This window comes from Capra hircus, chromosome 18 (assembly GCF_001704415.2).
Source record: "Capra hircus breed San Clemente chromosome 18, ASM170441v1, whole genome shotgun sequence".
NCBI classification, from domain to species: Eukaryota; Metazoa; Chordata; class Mammalia; order Artiodactyla; family Bovidae; genus Capra; species Capra hircus.
In genome coordinates, this window is record NC_030825.1 from 37599417 (window position 1) to 37621641 (window position 22225).

General features: G+C 44.1%; 2 protein-coding genes across 8 annotated transcripts in view; one reads left to right on the forward strand and one right to left on the reverse strand.

Moving 5' to 3' along the window:
* CHTF8 (chromosome transmission fidelity factor 8) lies at nucleotides 96-10971 on the reverse strand. 5 transcript variants are annotated; one of them, XM_018062205.1, is made up of 5 exons: nucleotides 10868-10942; nucleotides 3535-3592; nucleotides 3153-3270; nucleotides 1835-2759; nucleotides 96-1774 (listed from the first exon to the last, which is right to left on the reverse strand). In XM_018062205.1, exons 4-5 carry the CDS (start codon nucleotides 2536-2538, stop codon nucleotides 916-918), a joined length of 1563 nt encoding a protein of 520 aa, XP_017917694.1. In that variant the 5' UTR covers nucleotides 2539-2759; nucleotides 3153-3270; nucleotides 3535-3592; nucleotides 10868-10942; the 3' UTR covers nucleotides 96-915. The 5 variants fall into 5 exon arrangements, with proteins under 5 accessions (XP_017917694.1, XP_017917695.1, XP_017917692.1 ...); XM_018062206.1 differs by having other exon boundaries at nucleotides 96-2759; nucleotides 10868-10971; XM_018062203.1 differs by having other exon boundaries at nucleotides 96-2759.
* The window catches only part of UTP4 (UTP4, small subunit processome component), a 29956-nt gene continuing 18718 nt past the window's right edge, over nucleotides 10988-22225 (forward strand). Inside the window, exons 1-5 of one of the 3 annotated variants that reach the window (XM_018062196.1) lie at nucleotides 10988-11070; nucleotides 12683-12843; nucleotides 15033-15224; nucleotides 16135-16219; nucleotides 17666-17755. In XM_018062196.1, the coding sequence (XP_017917685.1) occupies nucleotides 12685-12843; nucleotides 15033-15224; nucleotides 16135-16219; nucleotides 17666-17755 (526 nt within the window). In that variant the 5' untranslated portion in view covers nucleotides 10988-11070; nucleotides 12683-12684. Of the gene's footprint in view, nucleotides 11071-12681; nucleotides 12844-15032; nucleotides 15225-16134; nucleotides 16220-17665; nucleotides 17756-22225 lie in introns of those variants that run through there. The other 2 variants (XM_018062198.1, XM_005692184.3) reach the window with 2 other exon arrangements.

Sequence of the window (22225 nt, forward strand, 5' to 3'; positions counted from 1 at the left end):
TTATCTGAGAGGTCATGGAGGATTGTGGCCAAGCTGAAACAATGAAAAGCAGTGGGTAAACTTCCTTCCCTGTGGAACAGGTAATAAAAAGGGAGTGAAATCAACAGCCCTCTCGTCTCATTTATTAAAGAAACAGTAAGAAAAGATACAATGCGGGAAAAACACCAACCATCCTTTCACATCAGGCTGAACAAAGCACAGTGATTTCTCCCCTTTATCCCCCACCCCCACCCCAATTCCCATAATCCCATCCACATCAGTTTAATCTTGAGGTTCTTTGATTGGGAGTACCAGTGGAGAGGGAGTTGGATGAGCAGTGGAGCCTTGGTTCTGGCTTCCTCTAAGTCCCAGGAGAAGGAAGCTGCAGACCCAGTCAGTCAAGCGGATGCTGTATTTGGTGGCTCTCTGAAGTGGCTGCACTTCCCTGTTCCGTGTTCAAGTCCGCAGGGGAAGAAGGTATGGCAGTAGAGGATGACCAGGTCAGTGCTGCAGAAGCATGGTCCTTTCACCAACACAACATTTCTAGAGAGCAGTGAGCTCATTCTCCAGTGGTGAGCAGGGGACTATGTATGAACTGGGACCTGCAGGCCAATGTATCCCTGAGGAAAGGTCCACAAGAACAATTCAAGAAACTAGTTAAGAAACAAGGGGCAGAAAGCTGTGGGACAAAAGCACAGCAGGCTCCTGAAGGCTGGAGATTCCTTCTCTCAAGGTGGGATCATTCCCACCTGCCAAAGTCCACATCCCACAGTTACAAAGTTCCTTCAGTCAAGAAAGACGCAGAGTGGGGAAAAAGGCTCATCTGAACCTGAGCCCCAGGTATGTACTTCAGATTGTAGTTCCATATCTACTACTTCACCTGTCCAGAACCCACAGTGCCTGGAAACCAAGGTGGTCCTGGAGAGAAAATGGTGTTTAAGGGGGTAACATTCCATTTGGGTACATTGCGGCCATCGGCCCCCCTGGTCTGGGGAAAGCAGCTGGGTTTGTGCCAGGGAGGCTCCCTACTCTAGGAAATGGAACCAAAGTCTTGCTCACAGGGCCATTCATTCTTGGAAAGGAAGCTGGGTTTACACCCAGGGCCCCAGTTGGCCTTGCAAAAGGAGCTGGGTTGATACCCACAGGGCCTGCTGGCGAAGAGCCTAGGGGCCCTGGAGCTGGCCTGGGGAAGGTAACCTGACCAGGGCCTAACGGGCCAATAGACCTGGGGAAGGTAGCTGGACTTGGACCCTGTAAGCCAGTGGCCCTTGGGAAGTTAGCTGGGTTGGGGCCTAGTGGCCCAGAGGCTCTTGGGAAAACTGCTGGACTTGAACCCTGGAGGCCAGCAGACCTCTGGAAGTTAACTGGGTTTGAAGCCAATGTGTTAGAAGACTGAGAGAAGGCAGCTGGGTTCAACCCCCCTGCACCTGTCCCCCTTGGAAAGGGATTAGCATTTACTCCCATAGGACCAGCAGGCCTTGCAAAATGAGCTGAATTGGGGCCAACAGGGCCAGGAGCCCTTGACAGGGGAGATGGATTTGGCCCTGGAAGGCCAATTCCCCGAGAGCCAGGCCCTGAATTTGGGCCTATGGGGCCAGGAAGTCTGGCCATGGAAGATGGGCTTGTGCCCATGTTTCCAGAAACCTGTGAGAAAGAAGCTGAATTTGCTCCTAAAAGACCTGCTGCTCTCAGAATGGGAGCAAGATCTAGGCCTTGAGGCCCAGCCATTCTTAAGTTAAGACCAGATCCTGTGCCCAAGAGGCCACCTGCTCTGGCATCCAGATTAGGGCCTGGGCCCAGGCCACCTGCCCTTGGATTAGGCCCAAGGCCTGGGCCCAGGCCACTTGATCTTGGGTTGGGCCCAAGGCCAGGACCTGGAAACATACTTGACCTCGGGGCAGGGTTTGTACCTACAAAGCCTGACCTCAGATTGGGACTCGGTCCAGGGCCCAGGCCAACAGGTCTAGGATTGGGGGGACCATTTCCAGGAGTCAACAGGACACCTGCTCTCAGGCTGGGTCCAGATCCAGGGCCCATGGGGCCACCACTTCTGGGGTCAGGACCTGTTCCCAGAAGACCACTTGGCCTTGGGTTGGACACCGGACCTGGCCCTGGGAGACCCCCTAGCCTTGGGTTAGACAGAGGCCCTGGGCCTGGAAGAGCCCCTGCCCTAGGATTCAGAGTTGACCCTGGGTTTGGGCCCAAGAGACCACCCGGCCTTGGGAAAGAAACTGCACCTGTGCTAGTGGGGTTCATCCCTCTTGGGAACGAAGCCAGGCCCGGGTCACGAGCACCAGCAGGGAAAGGTGCTGGATTTGAAGCCAGTGAGCCTGATGAAGTGGGAAAAGGAGAGGGGTTCCTTGGAAATGGGGCCAAATTTCCACCAAGAGAACTGCTTGCCATAAGGAAGGGATCCGAGTTCAAACCCAGTGGGTGGCCTGTGTTTAGAACAGGACCCCCCTGGGGTCCCAGGGAACCGTCCAGCCGTCCTCGAGGTGGCAGGGGGGCACGAGTCCAAGGAGTTGGCCGCTCTCGAGGGAAAATCCGAGGTTCTTTCATACTTTCTTGGGGACGTTGGTGATGATGGGCTTGGGGCGAGTTTTGAAAAGGATCTTGTTTTTGATGAGTGCTGTCACCAGGTACCGGGTGCTACTCTCACAGCCGAGTTCATCACAATCCTGCTCCCCGGGAGTGTATTTCACAAGGACGGCAAAAGGTTTCTCCAGGTGGATGATTTTCCCATACAGGATATGATGCCCCACGATCAGCACAGGGATTCCCTTTGGCAGAACAAGAACGAGATGCCTAAGGTTCAGGGCAAAGTCATGATATCCAAGTGCCTTCCAGAGACGCTCTCAGGAGACGATGCTGGCACCTCCACTCCCTCTACCACTGCTGGGAAGCCACAACGGACAACCCACCCTCATATCCTTTTTCCTCTTTCCGGCCCCAGGTAAGAGAATGCTACTTTCAGAACTGTGACCTTTCCAGATTCCCCAAAGCTAAATTACCCTGCTACTGCAGAGGTCGGGGGTGGGGGGGAGAACAAGTGGGGCTTGGCTAGACCCTGAATAACAAACCTGAGGGCAGTCCTCACTGTGGGTCCTGGGAGCACCACCTTGGTGTAGCTTGCTTTCCTGAGGCATTAGGCAGGGAAAGAAAAGTCCCCTCACCTCAGTGGTGTAATGTAGGTCTCCCAGGAGGTTTCCAGCTAATCCAGTGCTGTGGCGAGCCTCGATCTCCCCCTGTAGTTCCATCAGCACCCATTCTGCCAGGCCTCCAGCCCCAGCACTGCAAGCAAAGGGCTGGCGGTTACACTATTTTGGAGGGGTGAAGGATGAATCATAGTGTCCTACACCACCATTCAAGGCCCAAGGGAACTCCTTGTTGAGCAAAAATTCTTGGGAAATTGGGCAGTGCCACGCACTGAACTCAAAACTGAAAGGCTGGGATTTGTGCCGGATGCATCTGAGGACCCCAATTCTTTCAGGGAAATTTCAAACCTATATAGACTTGATCATTCAAGCTAAATTAAAACCCTCAAAATTTACTCACCTGGAAATAACAATCTGCACCATGAGCTTTACGTCTTTAAAAAGCAACGGAAAAGAAGCTGTAGAGAAAAAATATATTTTTTAGGATAATCATAACGAATACTGTGTGCCAGGCACTTTCTAAATGCTTTAGACACATTTAATTTCATTCCCCTAACAACTCCATAGCATGTACATTTTTTAAACTGGTATTATGCATAGAGAATTCCTTCAGATCACCAAGGGTCAACTACAGTGTGGAAAGTTGATAGGTACCACAGTGTGTTCAAGGTCACATAGCTACTAGTCAACTAGCCAAGATTTGAACCCAAGACATATACTGCAGAGCCCACCCTCTCGTCAGTATGCTAACTTGCCTTTCTCAGGGGCGTTATATTTTCCATTCTGTGTATGTCTAAAAAACTAAGGAATTATTTTAGATTTAACTTTTTTCTTTGGTGATGGTGTAAGTGGATGTTTGCCACTTTGGTTGTATTTCAAGATTCAAAGGATCTCTCTGAACTAAAAGCTGAGAGAACAGAAAAGGTCCTTCAGACTTTAGTGAATGGTAAAGCTTATTTCTAACGTGATTCTCATAAAACACATTGCCCATCTTTCATTTAGACACTAAAACAACCCTGATGCTTAATCCTTCATTTTATACAATGGCCCCACCTGGTGGCAAGTTTGCAGAATGAGTTAAAATGGGACATTTTTGCCTGAAACTGGCTTCTTATACTTGCCTTCCTAAGAAAGGTAGATTAACGGGGGGACTAAAGGGATGGGGGATCTAAACTATGACTTCTATACAAATCTTTCCAATGAATAGATGAAGCCTAGTGCAAGGTTATCAGATCAGTGTTTACCAACTGTAGAACAAGCTAATAGGTATTATTGTGCTCACCATTAGCAAACACCTGCTTAAACAGCTTTCCTTACTGACATGTCAATCTTTGTTTTGGATCTGGAGGGAAAAGTATCAATATACTCCCAGCAGCCCTGTAAGACAGCAGAACCTCTTTCTCTTGAGCACCAAACACACTTTGGAACCATGCGGCTGGTCAATTACTGGACTTCAAGTATAAATAGCAGCTATTATTTATTCCAGAGAAGGCAGTGGCACCCCCAATCCAGTCCTCTTGCCTGGAAAATCCCATGGATGGAGGAGCCTGGTAGGCTGCAGTCCATGGGGTCACTAAGAGTCGGACACGACTGAGCGACTCCACTTTCACTTTTCACTTTCATGCATTGGAGAAGGAAACGGCAACCCACTCCAGTGTTCTTGCCTGGAGAATCCCAGGGACAGGGGAGCCTGGTGGGCTGCCATCCATGGGGTCACACAGAGTTGGACACGACTAAAGCGACTTAGCAGCAGCAGTATTTATTCAATTTTTACTATGAATCAGATCCTGTGCATATATATTATGGGTGGTATCTCATTCAACTACTGTGAGACAGGGACCTCCCCGTATTTTGCAGATAAAAGTTACTGAGGGATATACTCTTGCTTATATGTGGCACAAACACAGCTAGCAGGTAGCAGAGCCAGTGTAAAAACGTAGGCCATCTGACTTCACACTTGTAATCAATACCTCTCAAACAGGGAGAAAACCAAGCGAGGACAAAAAGGCACGAAAGCATCAGGCAGGCGCTGCTTACATGCATTTAGCAAGAGCTACATCCAGAGGCATGCTTCAATACGCCAGGCCTGCTGCAGCACTGCCAAGTGTGGTACCCCTGACCACAGGTAATACACTGGCTCAGGCGAACAAAGGTCTGACAGGTAAGAAGGCCCTACCTCCACCGTCAGCAGACCAACCAAAGCACTTTTAATATTCTCCCAAGGTCTCCTGAAGGAGAAAGACTAACAATTTAAAATTAGAAGCCCTAAGTTCAGGTTCCAGCCTGAAGTGTGGACACTCATCACATACAAGTCACCGTGGGGCTAAAACCTAGACTGTCGGCTTCATTTAATTATTATGAAGACCAAATATTATAAGATGTGGAACTGCTTTAAAAGACTAACATATAGCTAATTTTTCAAAGGATAAGTAAATCAGCATTTCCACATTATAACTATAAAACTTAAGGGCATGATAGGTACATTTTAGCCATAAATCAAAAAAGGCTCAATAACTGAAAATGAAGTTGTGATGTTTCTAAGGGTTAATAAATACATGTAGATCAAGAAAGAGTTCTTGTAAATGAGTTTTTAAAATTGTATTTATTTTTTGACTGATAACTGCTTTACAGTATTTGTTTGATTTAAATAAACTTCTGGTGACTGATGATACAGTGTATTTTCCCTGATAAGTGCAAGTGATAATAAAATACAGGTAGTTTCAGAGAAGCAATAAAGTGTTCACACAGATACACATTTTAGGAAAATCACGGCAGGGAAGGAGATTAATCTTTAAGACTTCTGACTCTAAGGTAGGAATGTACGGACTGTTTAGAAAAAGGGGATGTATTAATATTAATAGAAATATTTTTGGTGCATTCCCTATTTCCTGGACAGTCTCCTGCCAGAACAAGAATTCAAAATAGTGGCCTACTTAGGGCTTTCATTGCCATGGGCCTGGGTCAGAGAACTAAGAGCCCACAAGCTGCAAAGTGTGGCCAAAAAAGCTAAATAAATAAAAACAAAAACCAGAAAAAAAGTGGTCGAAGTGGATAAAGGAAAACAGATGCCTGGTAGCTGGGTCAGAATAGCTGCACCTCCATACTTGTTGCTATTGCTTCAACAAGCCTACACAGCTCTCTATCCACTTATGTAGGCGGCCCTGCCTGAGTACACCTATTGATACAGGCAGGCAGCTAGCAATTCTCCTAAAAACAAAAATCCTGTGAGCTAAACACTTTAGACCTAGACCTAATGAGGCTGGAGATGTGACGACAAATGAAGTTCACACCCAGCTCGCAAGAGTCTAGCTCATAGGAACCCGTGGACTGATATGGCTGTATTTATGTACATGGGGGTGTATTTACCAAGTTGGTATTAATAAATAATGCAGGGGAACTCATCCCTTTGAATTTTAAAATTCTCCTTCAGCACCATAAAATATCCTATTGGCTGAATCAGATTATTCTTTTTCTTGCTCCATGCTCTATAACAGCTGTTCTTAAAACTAGGTATGTTTACCTGGGCACTTCACTAATAACACACGTAATGGAGGTGCATTTCACCCAGTGTGGAGATAACTGAAAAAAACATGAGAACATGCAGTCCAATCTGTCCCCATCCCCTTGAGAGAAGGCAGAGCAAGTTAGTAGGAAAACAAAGAGGTGAAGAAGTAAAATACAAGTCAAATCCTGTTGGTAACAAGTAACATTATAATGAAAAATTTCTGTAAAGCAAAGAAATTTCCAAGTCTTCACTCTCAACTCATTCCAACTTTTACAAATAACCAAAGCAACTTTTAAATGTCTGTTCTAAGGTACTGCTTGTGTAGAAACTGCAGCTGTTATCAAGAGCAATGTCTGAAGGCACAGTTTGACCAATGTACCGCATCAAATCACGAAGCTAAAAGTCAATGGAAAAGATTGCCCAGCACCTCTCTCAACAGCCTTGAGTTTAATCCCAAATTTAGATAGGATCAACTGTCTTTGGTTAAGAATAATAATTCCAAGTTCCTGTAGAGCCAGAAGAATTTTATGATCTCACTTTTCAAAAAGATGTTTAAATTCAATGTATTTCAGAGTGGAGTCTCCAAGGCCACGACTACAGTATGAACTTGGAGATGGAAGGTATGGAAAAAACCAAACACCTTTTCCCTGCAATGAATTATTTTGACTCCCTATCCTCTCTTATAAAAGGAGAAATTTTTTTCTACCTAAGTTTTTGAGGCTGTTACATGGCTAAATAAATACATACGTTCTGTACTCATTAGTCAAATGACTTTAGCTATGTAAAAGAAACTTTTTAAAAAGTATTGTGTACATTTTAACTCCTATCTTTTTCCTTTATGGAAAGACAAAAACAAAATGTCTTTTGGGGGAGGCTTAAAGATTTCTGGAAATAGTATCTAAAATTTTTTTTAGAAATATCTGAGGTTACCTCAGATCATTCCCAATCTTAAGACCTGGAGTTATTTTGGAGGTTACAAGTAAAGCTGAAACACTGTTGTTTCTTAAGACAGTAGTCCTGATGACTTCAAGAGGCCTGAACAAACTACAGAGTAGCAAAGGAATCCCTTCTTCTCAAAACAAATGCATACTCACAATGGGAGCCCTAATCAAAACTCAAAGGTTTGTCTGAAATCAGACCAAATCTGGGATATATCTTAACTGTCATTTTGAAGTCAGTTACTATTAAAGTTATTAAAAACCTGAAAAATCGAAGTGCCACCAGTTTCTTAATTAGGAAGAAAAGTTCAGTCAAGGCATTATATTTTTAATACAGAAAGCTTCATTTCTTACATAGCTAAACCTCTCTGAACATTTCCCTGGATTTTTTTTCATCCTGCAAACAAGGCACTGTCTGTCAGTACCTTTTTACAGTGAGGAAACAAGCGTAGAGAAGCTAAAGGTTAAGTAACTGGTCTAACACCTGAGAGTGGCTGCTGCGGAATATGACCTGACTGTAACTCCCCCACAATCCATCCTTTCCTGCGGTCCTCTCACATAGCACCCCCGCCACCCACCATGCCTCATGTCTATAGAGGAACTTGCTTTATAAACACTGCCTTTCTCACAGCATCTACCACAGGATGGCAAATAAACCACCTATGAGGAAAATCTTACACACTGCCACTATGACATCTGTGGCGTAGGCAGCTGAAATCAAGTAAGCCTGCTTTTCATCATATTCAATTGATGAGGCTTAAGTTTCTAAAATCCCTAGAGATGTACTCAAGGTCAGCTCCAGGATTCAAAATTATAGCCCAAACCCGTTTCCTTAAGGTTAGACAAAGTCAGTCAAAAGAACAGAGCATTCTTTCTCACTGATTCATCTAATCTACAAAATTTTTTATCCATCGGTTTCTGAATTGTTAATATTACTAAGCGCTTAACAGAGAATAGCAATGAGCAAGGATCCTTAACAATGGTAACAGCTCCCAAAATAAGATATAGCAGAAAGTGTGGTATGTACAGTATTAAACAGAACATGCAGCTTTTATGGAAACAATGGGCTCTCACTCAATGGTTTAACCCAACTACACAGAATTAAATTTTATTAGAGCTAAAGTCTTTTTTAAATTGTTTTCATTAGGCCCTTACAAATTTATATTTGCAAATTCCTGGGCCAACAATTAGCATTTATTGAGTCCTTATTCAGTCCCAAGGACTCTTCTGTGTTCAGGGATTTAGTGAGAATTCATTGTCAGAACTGCCTTCTGAGTCTACCATCTTTCTAGCCTATGTATGATGGAGGTAATGTAATCTTATGTCACAGTTTCTCCACCAATAAACTGAACATAAAAAGAACCTATCTCAAAAAGGTTGTTTTATTAAATGAAGTTATGAATGTAAAGTCCTTAGCGTGTGCCTAACATATGGTAAAACTTAGGGTCAAGCTATTGATTACCTGGAGGAACATGGCATTTTCTTAGTATATGTCCAAGAGAATGACTTTACACTACTGTTTAATTATTATTTTAATCTTTATAGTGGACTAAAACATCTTATAAAAGCAGCATGTTGTAAGAATAAAGTCAAGTTTACTTTATTGATGGGAAAACAATTCAAACATGGCAGGCAGGGTTTACCAAGCTGCTTCAGGGATTAAGTTCTGGAAGGTTTTCTTCTCTAAGCATGGTAGCTATTTCTCTGTGTGCCTTTCCAGCAAAGGAACAATTCATGAACTTTTACATACAACTGGATACAGATTACTTTTATTAGCAGTGTTACTGTGGTTTTGTGACTGATGGGGACAATCTAAGTTTCAAGGGAAGACCTTGTCTCTTGACAGACTTATGAAGTGATAAAATCCAGTTTCTAAATGAAAAGCCTGCTCTCCTCCGACAAGGGGCCATGGAGGGTAGGTGGAACTGAATGCTTCCGAACTTTTCATTAGTGAACAGTGTGTTCAAAAACGTGTGTGGACACTATGCATACATGTGGGACTTTCCCATCACGTTTTAAGATTCCCATGATGGAGGGAATCAATTACTGGTATTCGCAGACAATAGGTAGAAAAGATGGCTTCAGTCGTTCTGAGTTACTCCAGTTTTCTCCATCTTCTGCTACTCTGCGGCCCCATCTACCCTTCCTCCTTTTACTGCCCTGAGCCCCTCCCTTGCCCAAAGTCCCTTCCTGTCTAGCTCTGCTTGAGGTCTCCCTCTATACTGGATTTCCCTCCCACGAGCCCCATCTTCACCATCTCCCCTGACCCCCTCCTCCTCTCCCTGGAAATTGAGCTACAAGCACTTCCTATTTCTAGCCCCTCCCACTTTCTGGGACTTCTCTGTCCGCTTCCCCTCTCTTCCCCACCCCCACCCCATGACCCCCCCCACCCCATGACCCCCCCCCCACTTTCTCTAGGACCTCTTACCAAGACTTTCTCCTACCTCCCAAGGAAACTATATTTTAAACTCCACCCTCCAACCCCAGAATGGTCTTTCCAAACCGTTCACCCTCCTAAAGATCGCTCTAAACGTTATTCCTCTACCACCCTCATCTTCCAAATCATTCCCTATGTCCCCCAATTCTTAAGTACTTCGCTCCTCCAGGACCCGACTCCACCCCACTCTTCTCCGGCCTCTCACTCCACCCACAAAAGCAGCTGGATCACTCTCCAGACAGTCTCTTCCTTCCAGTCACCCTCCCAACTACCGCTCCCAATAGCCTCTTCCCCCCAAGATTTAAAAATGTCCCCTCCAAAGAACTCACGGTCCTACCCCCCGCTTAGACCCTTTCTGATGTTCCCGCTACTTCCTGGGTTCCAGGTCTCCCCCACACTCGCAAGCATCGCGTGCTGGGTTCCCTCCCCACCCAGGGAAAAGCCCCTTCCCGCACATACCTCGAGATTCCGGCCCGCGCTGCCCCCTTCTCCGTCCTCCGCCCGCGCTCGGCCACTCTTTCCGCCCTTCTCCCGCTCCGCCCAGCTCGCTCCCTTCCCTCCGCCTTCCGACTCCGCACCGCTCCCTTCTCCGCAATTCCCGGCTCTCCTACCCCGAGGGCGCCTCTGGGTCGCCCCCACCTCTGCGCGGCCCTCCCCGCTCCCCTCCCCCTTCCCGGCCTCCCCTCCCCCGCCCGCTGCTCCCCGCCCCTCAGCTCGCCATTCTTCTCCTCGAGCCGCGCGCCCCGCCCGGCCCCAGCTTCCTAGCTTCCCGCTCCCTCGCACCCTCGCCCCCCCATCCCCGGCTCAGCCCTCGCTCCCCGCGGCCTCCCGCGCTCCCTGCCCGCGGCCTGACCTGCAATGGCGGCCGCCGATCGCGGCGCCGCGCGGCCAACGGGCGACAACCGAACCTCCCGCCGCCGTCGCCGCCGCCGCGAGCACTGCCTGCGCACTTCCGGCCTTGCGCCGCGAGCACTTCCGGGGCAGCACACGCGGGCGCGCGCACGTGGGGCCGGGGCGGAGAGAGGCGAGCTCCCTAAGTGGCGAGCCCTTCCACTGGTGAGTTGGGGAAGGGGCGTAGGTAGCGGGGATGGAATGGGGTTGTATCTAGCGAGTGAGGCTTGCTCTAGGTCGGCCCCCCGGGAAACTCGCCGATTCCCCTCTGCCGAGGCCGGGTGGGGGCTACTCCAGACATCCCCGGAGAGGGAAGTGTCGGCGGAGCCCTCGCGCGCCTCGGAAGCACGCATAGCCTAGCTGGGCCGAACGCGCCTTCTCTCCTGGCAGATTCTTCACCTTGAAGGGAGATGAGTAAAGGGGCGAACCTGACCCGAGTGCGTCTGTTGGCGGCGGCGGAGCTGGGGATAGAGAAAGTAATTGACAGATGCCAGATCAGTCCTGTCGCTTCATCCCGCTAAGAAGCTCTTGGTTCTTCCTGCCCATCAGCTCCACCGTCACCACCGTAGTTGAGTCTGTGATTTGCAGACTTAGCATGCAGTGGAGATGGAGATGTTTGCCAAAATGCAGGTTCCTTGACCTCCTCCCACCCCCAAAGACTGGAATTCTAGAGCTATGGATTAGTACCCGGAATCCTGCCTTGTTAGAGATCGTTTTGGTTTAGGAGTTCTGCGGACCTGACTTTGAGAGACTCCTTTAGACTGTCAACATTTCTTGCTTTCTTAGAATGATCGAGGTATTGATCCTCTTCTTCACCACCCCCAACCCCAGAAACCTCACGCACCAAATACGAAGGAGACTTTAGTTCTGCCTCGAATACAATTCCTGGAGAAGGAAGTGGCAACCCCCTCTAGTATTCTTGCCTGGAAAATCCCATGGGTGGAGGAACCTGGTAGGCTACATACAGTCCATGGGGTCGCAGTTGGACACGACTGAGCGACTTCACTTTCTTTTCGAATACATTTGGTCAGCTCCTTGTGGCTCCATTCAAGCGCGCACTCCCAGTAAAAAAATGAGGTTATGTTCAGTCTTTTGCTCTAAGATCAAGTTTTAGATTCTCACCTCTCTTCCTGGAGCACTTCCTTCAGGCAGTTTGCGGGATTGCTAGGAGGCTGGGTGATGCTCTATGTGTTGCTTTTTGAATTTTTTTTGTGGAAGAATCCTGAGCTTCTGGAGACTATTTGATAGATTCTGTGTGGACCATTAAAGCATCTTTAGTTGAATATTTTAAAATGAACCTCAGTCAGACTTCCCAGGCGGTCCAGGGGTTAAGACTGGGAGCTTCTAGTGACGGCAGCAGGGGAACTAAGATCCCATATCCTCCCCACCCCCAGTTCCTGCCTGGCCTTCTCCCCACCCCCCAAAAATGGGGAAAAATAGAAATGAACCTCAGTGAGATACATTTGGAGTCTGCCACATAGAACAGTGGTACTGTGCTGCGCTTAGTCAATCAGTCGTGTCCGACTCTTTTCCACCCTATGGACTGTAGCCCGCCAGGTGCCTCTGTCCCTGGGGCTTCTCCAGGCAAGAATACTGGAGTGGGTTGCCATGCCCTCCTCCAGGGGATTTTCCCAACTCAGAGATGGAACCCAGGTCTCCCTCATTGCAGGCTGATTCTTTACCATCTGAGCCACGAGGGAAATCCAGAAGAGTGGTAATAAAAGACAGTAGATGTGACATACTGCTGTTTAACAATGATTCTTTTCTCCCCTCCTAGGAATGGGTGAATTTAATGTCCATCGAGTGCGTTTCTTTAATTATGTTCCATCAGGGATCCGCTGTGTGGCTTACAATAACCAGTCAAACAGATTGGCTGTTTCACGAACAGATGGCACTGTGGAAATTTATAATTTGTCAGCAAACTACTTTCAGGAGAAAGTAAGTCATTTGGGAGCCGGATTTGGTGGTGGTGATGTTAATTTTTTTTTCTTAAGTTTAATTCTGCAAAATCTTCTGTCTTTTTTGTATTCAAAGAGATCAGAAGAAAATGACTCTCCCCTACTCTCTCTGTTGTTTAGAAACAAAGAACAAATATACACTCTCTTGTCTGACTGATAAACTTAGAGCTTCAGTATATGTAATGTTGGTTAGAAAGAGTCTACCTAGGAATTGTGGTGCTTACTGCCATTTGGAAACTGATGTTTACTAGATCTGTTGTCAAGATCATTGCTTCCTATCAGTCTCTGCACCATTGTAACTTTAGTAAAGTGGCTTTTCCTGCTGTGTTATTACCCATTTCACTGTTAATTCAGAAAAAAATGATGAGATGTTTTAATATCAAACTTTTTGGTGATGATGAATTCCTAAATTATCTATTTGAGAGAAAGTAGATTTATATACCTAATGTTTGGAAGTAAAGAAGATTTTAAATTAGGTAAAATATCATTTGGGTATATGCACAGGGCTGTTACAGCAGCCTATTTTTCAAAGTCTCTGATTACAGATTTCAGATGCAGCAAAACAATTCAGTTCACATTTACTGAGTGCCTTGCATGCCCTCAACACCATGATACAGATGAATAGAAGGAAAAATGAATGCAGTGTCTTGCAGCGTAGTACTTGGAATTTAGGTACTCTGTAACTATTTCTAAATGACTGCAAGCATTAGGCATTAAGATGAATGTCAGAGGCCCTACCTTCAAGGAGCTCAAAATCCAGCGGGGGAAAGATGAGTATACGGTTTGAAATAGTGTGGTCAGTTTTATGATAGACCTATGCATGGGCATAGAATCTTAGTAGAGAGGTGCCTTGCTCTGATGAGGTAGGTTTAGGATTCCTGGAAAGGGATGACTTACCTGAGCTGACCCCTGAAGCAATAACAAGAGTTAAGAAATCACTGGTCACCAAAAATGAGTCCCATTCTATAGCATGAAAAACATGCTGTGATGCACGCTTGTTGCATCCTGTGATTTTTCTTGTTATTATTGTTGCAACTATATAATTGTTTATATATTTGTTTAATGTCTTCTTCCCTGCTGAACTTCCAATTTTATGAAAAAGGGATCTTGTCAGTGATATGGCTGTATTCCCAGCATTTAGCAAGTGCTTAATACAAAGGCATCACTGAGTTAATATATGTTCAACGGGTCTTTACCTAGTACATCTTATTTTCCACTCCCATCGGTTTTCTTTTTTCTTTTTTTTTTTTTTTGGTTTTCTTTTTTCTTGAACAATTAATTCAGTCTAGTCTTCCACTTTGTTTCCTTGTTCCCTTCCTGGCTATTGAAGATTGATTAGCTTGGGTGATCACTGTCAGATCATGAGAGTGAAGAGTAGGGACTAGTAGTAAGGAGAGTTATCTTCTATTTGTGTCATTGACTTTGGCAATTTGGGCAGACCATTTACAGGTGCTCTGCTTTTTCAAGTTCAGCTAGGAAAAATTGTATCTCTCCCGGAGAAGGCAATGGCAACCCACTCCAGTACTCTTGCCTTGAAAATCCTATGGACGGAGGAGCCTGGTAGGCTGTAGTCTAGGGGGTCATGAAGAGTCAGGCAGGACTGAGCAACTTCACTTTCACTTTCATTCCCTTTGGTGGCAAGCAGCTATAAGAATAAAATTCCTTGATTGTATGAATGCTTTTTGAGCAAGAAGAAAACACTTAGAAATCTGAGACTTGAATGAAAAGCTGGAGTGAGCTGCATTCATTTCTTTTATTTTCATTTTTTAGACAACATTTATTGGTGAAATTGGCCCATAGTAAGCAACATGTTTTCAAAGTATACATATTGATAACTTTTGACACATATACACCTTTGAAAGCATCGATCAAGATCACTACAATGACTTTTAAAAATCAGATGACATCAAATACAATTACTTGCAGACTTTATTGTCCGAAAACATTTTGCAGAACTAGTCCTAGAAAAGGAAACAAAACCAACCGTATAACTAAAATGTGAGCCTGAAAAAAAAAGAAAATATCAGTATCATGATCTTCAGATAGTGTGAAATTCCACACTAAGTTATTTCTAGAGGGGCATTTTAATTTTCCCCGTTTACCTGTGATCACCTAGTGCTGGTAGCTGGTGAATTCACGGTGGGTTGAGAAGTTATTGTGTTTCTGTAGTTTTTCCCAGGTCATGAGTCTCGGGCCACAGAAGCTCTGTGCTGGGCGAAAGGACAGCGACTGTTTAGTGCTGGACTCAATGGAGAAATTATCGAGTATGATTTACAGGCATTGACCATCAAGTATGCTGTGGATGCCTTTGGAGGGCCCATCTGGAGCATGGCCACCAGCCCCAATGGCTCTCAACTTTTGGTCAGTACGCAACTATTGGTAATCCAAACCGAGATTTCCTCTTGCGCCCATTTACACTTGCTTCCCTGTGTTCATAGGAAGGTAAAGTTATGTTGTGGCCAGTCGCAATTCCAGTCTGAGCCGAATTCCAGCAACCAAGCAATCAATTGTACCTGGATTCCAATAGGAGATACACGATTGGGGTTATTACTGGAGATGTAAAAATCCCTTGTCCTTTTGCACCCTTTCTGCTTCTACTTTGGATCTTGTTTGTTCATTAATGACACCAGAGGTTTCAGTTTGGTTCAGCATCTCCCAAACTGTGTCCTTTGGAATTGGGAGATACAGACACTGTCTTTTGTTTTGCTGCGCTTTGTGTTTTATGATACATTTTGCTTCAGAATTACCACGTGTTAAGTCCTTCCGTAGATTCACAACACATGTTAGTATATTAAGAGTTCTGATAGGTCTTTTTACAAGTCGACTTGTAGAACCATGTTTCTCAAAAATTTTTTGAGCACAGACTTAAGATTTCCCTCCTCCCCGCGCATTCTTACCATTAATTTTCTGTAATGAGTTACTGATTTTTTTTTTGGTACTATTTTACAGTATCTTGACATATCTCCATGAAGGTGACACAGTTAACGGGTGTTTAATTCAAGCCGTCGTATCTAGCACAGACATGCCGTGAAATCCTATTTCTCCTCCATGTCCTGTGCAGGAATTAGGCCACTCATTGGCCTGCTTTCTGGTTGGGATGTGATGGCTGCCAGGAACCAAATTTCTTGATACCAGTACTTTTTTCCTCTCACAAACTTTTTCCTCTTTCAGAGCAAGTGTTAGCTTGAGGGAAGAAATGTATATATTTTAAATGTGTATATTTGGTTCTCTAAAATGCTTTCTTTGTTTTCCACCCCCTTTTCCATGATAGGTTGGCTGTGAAGATGGATCTGTGAAATTATTTCAGATCACTCCAGACAAAATCCAGTTTGAAAGAAATTTTGATCGTCAGAAAAGTAAGGTTATTTGTCATCAGGGCAGTGAGTAGTGTTAACAAGAAGTTATGTTTCTGTGCCACTGGAGATGGGATACTTTCCTATGGGTCCAGAGAATATTTTATCTGTGTGCCAACTTTCTGCGATGCAGGGTATATGCTAGATGCTGTCCTTAGCTCAGGTTCTCTTTACTGTGTAACATAATGTAGCTATGACTACCTGGTTAAGTAATAATAGAGAAAACTGGCAGTCCAAAATAGGAAAGCAAGTGTTTCTATGTGAATCAATTTATTAGTTCTCGCTCACTTTAGTGAAGTTTTGATAAATGTGCTTAAAGTCTCAAAACTAGGACTTTGCTGTAGGTAGGAGCTGTGGTTCTCAGTCCTGTTAGTACATTCAAGTTGAATGTGGGAATTTTATAGCCAGTTGCCCCTGTTCCAGCTGCACCTACTGACACTGACTTCCAGATCAGAGATTGGCAACCTGTTTCTGTAAAGACACCAGCTAATATTGTAGGCTTCAGCAAAGTAGTCCTAGATAATGCTTAAACGAATGGTCATGGTTGTACTCGCCTAAAACTTCATTAACGACAGCTCACCCCAGGTTGGCCTTTGGGTTACAGTATGCTGACTCCTCTTCTGGAGAGTGGTGTCTGAGATGTTCTCTACGTCCAGTAGTAATATTTATTCTCTATTCATCAAATCCCTGTATGTTTGTTTTTAATATCTTGCAGGTGTTCTTTTTTTTTAATTACAAAGGTGACACAGTGTTGTTAAAAATTTCACGCGTTTGGCTAAGGGTGAAAGAAAAGAATAAGTGGCTCACCTCAGTCTGTAGGCAACATTTTAAAATGAATCTAGACCTTGTCGTATCTTCGAACGGACGGATACATTTCCAGGAGTGCTTGCACTTGCTTTTCAGCTTTTTTTTTTTCATTTGCTATATCACAGACATCTTTCTGTGTGAGTTGAGTTGTGCCCATGTGAGTGGCATTCCATTTTATGGTGTTCCATAATTTATTTGATCACACTCCTACTGATAGATACTATTATTAATATATATATGTTTTTTACTACTCAAGCCAGTGCTGTAACGAACATTCTTTTCTTCACTTGGGCACTCTAGTAATGTTTCTCTGTGGTGAAATTGACAGTGCAATTGCTGTGACAGATAGGCACGTTTAAATTTTGTTTGGTTACTGCCTGGTCACCCTCAGAAGGTTGTGCTTGTTTACAGTCCTATCAACCATTTATCCATTATTAAAAGCAAGCATCAAATATGTCATGTGAGTCCCAGGAAAAAGTTGTTCCTCACCTGTTACAAAACAGTTCTTCACAAAAATGCAGCAGATGAGCGCTAAGACTATAGAACGCTAGTCCTGTAGATCACTGTGGAAAGAGAACTCAGTAACCGTTTGCTGTATATGTACGTGTATGTCACTTTCTCTTTGGTTGTAAAACTCCCCAGGTCGAATCCTGAGTCTCAGCTGGCATCCTGCTGGTACTCACGTTGCGGCTGGCTCCATAGACTATATTAGCGTGTTTGACTCCAAATCAGGTGACTGTTTTTCTCAGCTCATTTGGGATGTGGGTCTTGTTGGTCAAATTCACATTTCTCTGTTTCCAAAAGCTTGTGTCCTTGTGCTTTCACCAACCTTCTGAGTTGTCACTATGAATTTCATATCTTTCTTAGATTCCTACTGCTGCTTTTAGGAGAACCTTGATTCTTCAATTAAATACAGTATTTTTCATCATAAGAATTCACACTAAAATTTGCCTTCAACCAGTAAGCCACTTAGTATAAATAATCAGTAGATACCTATTTATATATACCAGTTCTTCATAAAAGAAAGTGTCTGTCTTTGAGGAACCTAAGTTCTTGGTATCACAGTAACGTATTTCCTCTGCTCTTGGCCTGGAGGATTGGCTGATGGATTCCTTCAGTGATGAGACTGACTTCAACCTGTTAGGTGGCTGTCTGTACTCCCCTCTAAGATGAGAGGATACACAGGGCAGGGATGTCGCCTTTTTCTTCCTCTGTACTGCTTAAGCAAGTTTTTTATTGTTATCAGTCATATATGCATATAGTCAAAGAATTCCTTAAGGCTTGTTACAAAAAAGCAGGACTCCCCCAGTATCCCTTCTCCTGCTCCTCAAAGGCAATAACCTGCAACTCTTAGCTGTTTCTTTTGGTATTTGTCTCTGTGCTATACATAGTATGCTTAAAATACTGTGTTTTATTTTCTCAGTTTTAGCCCCTTATTTATTGACTTCCACTCTATTAACCCTCTTTCTTTGCACTTTGCCACATGTACCCGTATTTCTTCTTGATCCTTCCAGTACGGTTATTTTGCAATTTTGTTCAGATTAGCAGTTGATGTTTTTAATCTCAGACTATATAGGTACTACTTGCAGAGTAAATGTCTTTTCCTTCCCTGTATGGTTTTTTTTTTTAAATTTTATTTTTAATTGGAAAGTACCCTGTATTCTTTTCGTTAATATTGTGTGTCTGTCTGTCTCTCTCCTCTGTGTGATTGATACATATATCAGTAATTCATCTCTACATTCTTCTAGTTGTATAAGGTAGGTTCAGCTACATCCGGTTTTCTTTCTCATTTTGGGTGGGGTAGGGTGCTCTGCACGGCTTGCAGGATCTTAGTTCCCTGGCCAGGGACTGAACCTGGACCCCTGCAGGGAAAGCACCAGACCGCGACTAACCACGGACCACTAGGTAATTCCCACTTCTGGTTTTCTTTCTACTGCTTTCATCTCCTTTCATCTCCTTGAAGGATTCTCTCCCAGAGCCTTCTGCCCTGCCTCAGTCGAGTGGAGCCAGTTTCTGGGCCTGCTGCACAACTCTGAGATCTTGAATTCTGGTTTTTCAACCATTCCGGGAATTCCCTTTGCTTGTCTCTCACGTAGAGTTCCCCGTGGCCATGTCATGCACTTTCCTAGTTTATCACTTTGTTTGGTGGATCCTGAGAAAGGGTTTTTATGAGAAAGAATTCTAAGTTGGAAATTATTTTTCCTTAGAAGGTTGAAGCCATGGCTCTGCTGTTCAGCTTCTAGTGTTGTTATGAAATCTGATGCCTTTTTGGGAGTAGATCCTTTGTGTAGGTTTTTGTGGTTTGTTTTTCCTGGGAGTTTTTAAGATCTTCCTTTTATCTTTACTGTTCTGAATTTAATAATTATGTTCTTTGTTGTGTGGATCTGTTAATATCGATTATATTGGACAACTTGATAGGTTCCTTCAATCCAAAAATCCATGTTTTCCATTTCTGAGGAAAATTCTTATAATCATTTTCTAAATGAGTTGCTCTCCATTTTTTTCTAGAATTTTATCATTTGAATGTTGGCTTTTCTCATGTATTTTCTTTCTTTCTTTTCCCTGTTACTTTTGAGCTCTAACTTTTTACTCTGCTTCCTGAGAGAGTTTGTCATCTTTACCTTAGTCCTATTCTTGAGATTTTCCTTTCTGCTGTTTGTTTCTAGACTTCTTCTTTGTTTCCTGAATGTTCTTTTTTATAGCGTTCTCTTTTTATTTCATTATATAGTATGAACTCTTGCATTATATAGTACTAACTCTTCTCCAAGACTATTCTCCTCTCCAACTGTTACTTATTTCTCTCTGCCCCTCTCTTGGGCCTCTGCCGTCCATACTAAGGCTGTCCTCCAGTGTCTAGGGGTTCCTTTCATCACCAGACAAGTTTATTGCATCTAAACTTCACTGAGGAATGGTCTGGCTTGACTGTCAGTATTGAGAAGCTCTAAAGACAGGCTGTTTAGGTCTTTTGTCGTGTGCAAGTCATATTTCCCAGAAGTGTTTTTTGTTCTCCTGTGGGGTGATAACAAGCAGGGCCATCAGCATTCTAAGAAAACTGGTGTTCTTAATGTTGAGAGACAAGTTTTCACTTAATCTATGCTCCATATACCGCTCCCACCCTCAGTTGCACTGATACCCCTCTTCAGAGAATAAGTTTCTGGTCTCCTCTGAGAAGTGGAATTTGGGGAGTTGCCTGGCTTCTTAGCTGTGAGGCAGGACCTGAGGGATATCATATCAGTTCAGTCACTCAGCCGTGTCCGACTCTTTGCAACCCCATGGACTGTAGCACGCCAGGCTTCCCTGTCCATTACCAACTCCCAAGCTTACTCAAACTCATGTCCATTGAGTCGGAGATGCCATCCAACCATCTCATCCTCTGTTGTCCCCTTCTCCTCCTGCCTTCCATCTTTCCCAGAATGAGGGTCTTTTCTAGTGAGTGAGTTCTTCACATCAGGTGGCCAAAGTATTAGAGTTTCAGCTTCAGCATTAGTCCTTCCAGTGAATATTCAGGATTGATTTTCTTTAGGATGGACTGGTTGGATCTCCTTGCAGTCCAAGGGACTCTCAAGAGTCTTCTCCAACACCACAGTTCAAAAGCATCAATTCTTCGGCGCTCAGCTTTCTTTATAGTCCAACTCTCACATCCATACATGACCACTGGAAGAACCATAGCTTTGACTAGACGTATCTTTGTTGGCAAAGTAATGTCTCTGCTTTTGAATATGCCATCTAGGTTGGTCATAACTTTTCTTCCAAGGAGTAAGCATCTTTTAATTTCATGGCTGCAGTCACCATCTGCAGTGATTTTGGAACCCAAGAAAAGAAAGTCTGCCACTGTTTCCATTCTTTCCCCATCTATTTGCCATGAAGTGATGGGACTGGATGCCATGATCTTAATTTTCCAAATGTTGAATTTTAAGCCAGTTTCTTCACTCTCCTCTTATACTTTCATCAAGAGGCTCTTCAGTTCTTCTTCACTTTCTGCCATAAGGGTGGTGTCATCTTCATATCTGAGGTTATTAATATTTCTCCTGGCAATCTTGTTTCCAGCTTGTGCTTTATCCAGCCTGGCATTTTGCATGATGTACTCTGCATATAAGTTAAATAAGCAGGGTGACAGTACACAGCCTTGACGTACTCCTTTTCCTATTTGGAACCAGTCTGTTCCATGTCCAATTCTAAGTGTTGCTTCTTGACCTGCATACAGATTTCTCAGGAGGCAGGTAAGCTGGTCTGGTATTCCCATCTTTTGAAGGGTGGTCCATAGTTTGTTGTGATCCACACAGTCAAAGGCTTTGGCTTAGTCAATAAAGCAGAAGCAGATGTTTTTCTGGAACTCTCTTGCTTTTTCGATGACCGAACGGATGTTGGCAATTTGATCTCTGGTTCCTCTGGCTCGTCTAAATCTAGCTTGAACATTTGGAAGTTCACGGTTTATGTACTATTAAAGCCTGGCTTGGACAATTTTGAGCATTACTTTACTAGCGTGTGAGATGAGTGCAATTGTGCAGTAGTTTGAACATTCTTTGGCATTGCCCTTCTCTAGGATTGGAATGAAAACTGACCTTTTCCAATCCTGTGGCCACTGTTGAGTTTTCCAAATTTGCTGGCATATTGATTGCAGCACTTTCACAGCATTATGTTTTAGAATTTGAAATAGCTCCACTGGAATTCCATCACCTCCACTAGCCTTGTTCATAGTGATGTTTCCTAAGGCCCACTTGACTTCGCATTCCAGGATGTCTGGCTCTAGGTGAGTGATCACACCATCGTAATTATCTGGGTCATGAAGCTCTTTTTTGTACAGTTCTGTGTATTCTTACCACCTCTTCTCTTCTGCTTCTGTTAGGTCATTACCATTTCTGTCGTTTATTATGCCCATCTTTGCTGGAAATGTTCCCTTGGTATCTCTAATTTTCTTGAAGAGATTGCTAGACTTTCACATTCTATTGTTTTCCTCTATTTCTTTGCATTGATCACTGAGGAAAGGTTTCTCATCTCTCCTTGCTATTCTTTGGAACTCTGCATTCAGATGGATATATCTTTCCTTTTCTCCTTTGCCTTTAGCATCTCAGGTTTCTTAAACTTTTTTCCAACCAGTCCCTCCTTTTAACTCCACTTTCACCTCTATTTCCAGTGTGTCCGGAGTCACCAGTTGCTGGGTCTTCTGAGGATTCCATGGTAGAAATCAGGTGGTTTTTTGGC

What these genes read in the sequence shown, in the direction of transcription:
- CHTF8 (XM_018062203.1), bottom strand. Translation starts at nt 2,538, where the DNA reads ATGAAAGAACCTCGGATTTTCCCTCGAGAGCGGCCAACTCCTTGGACT.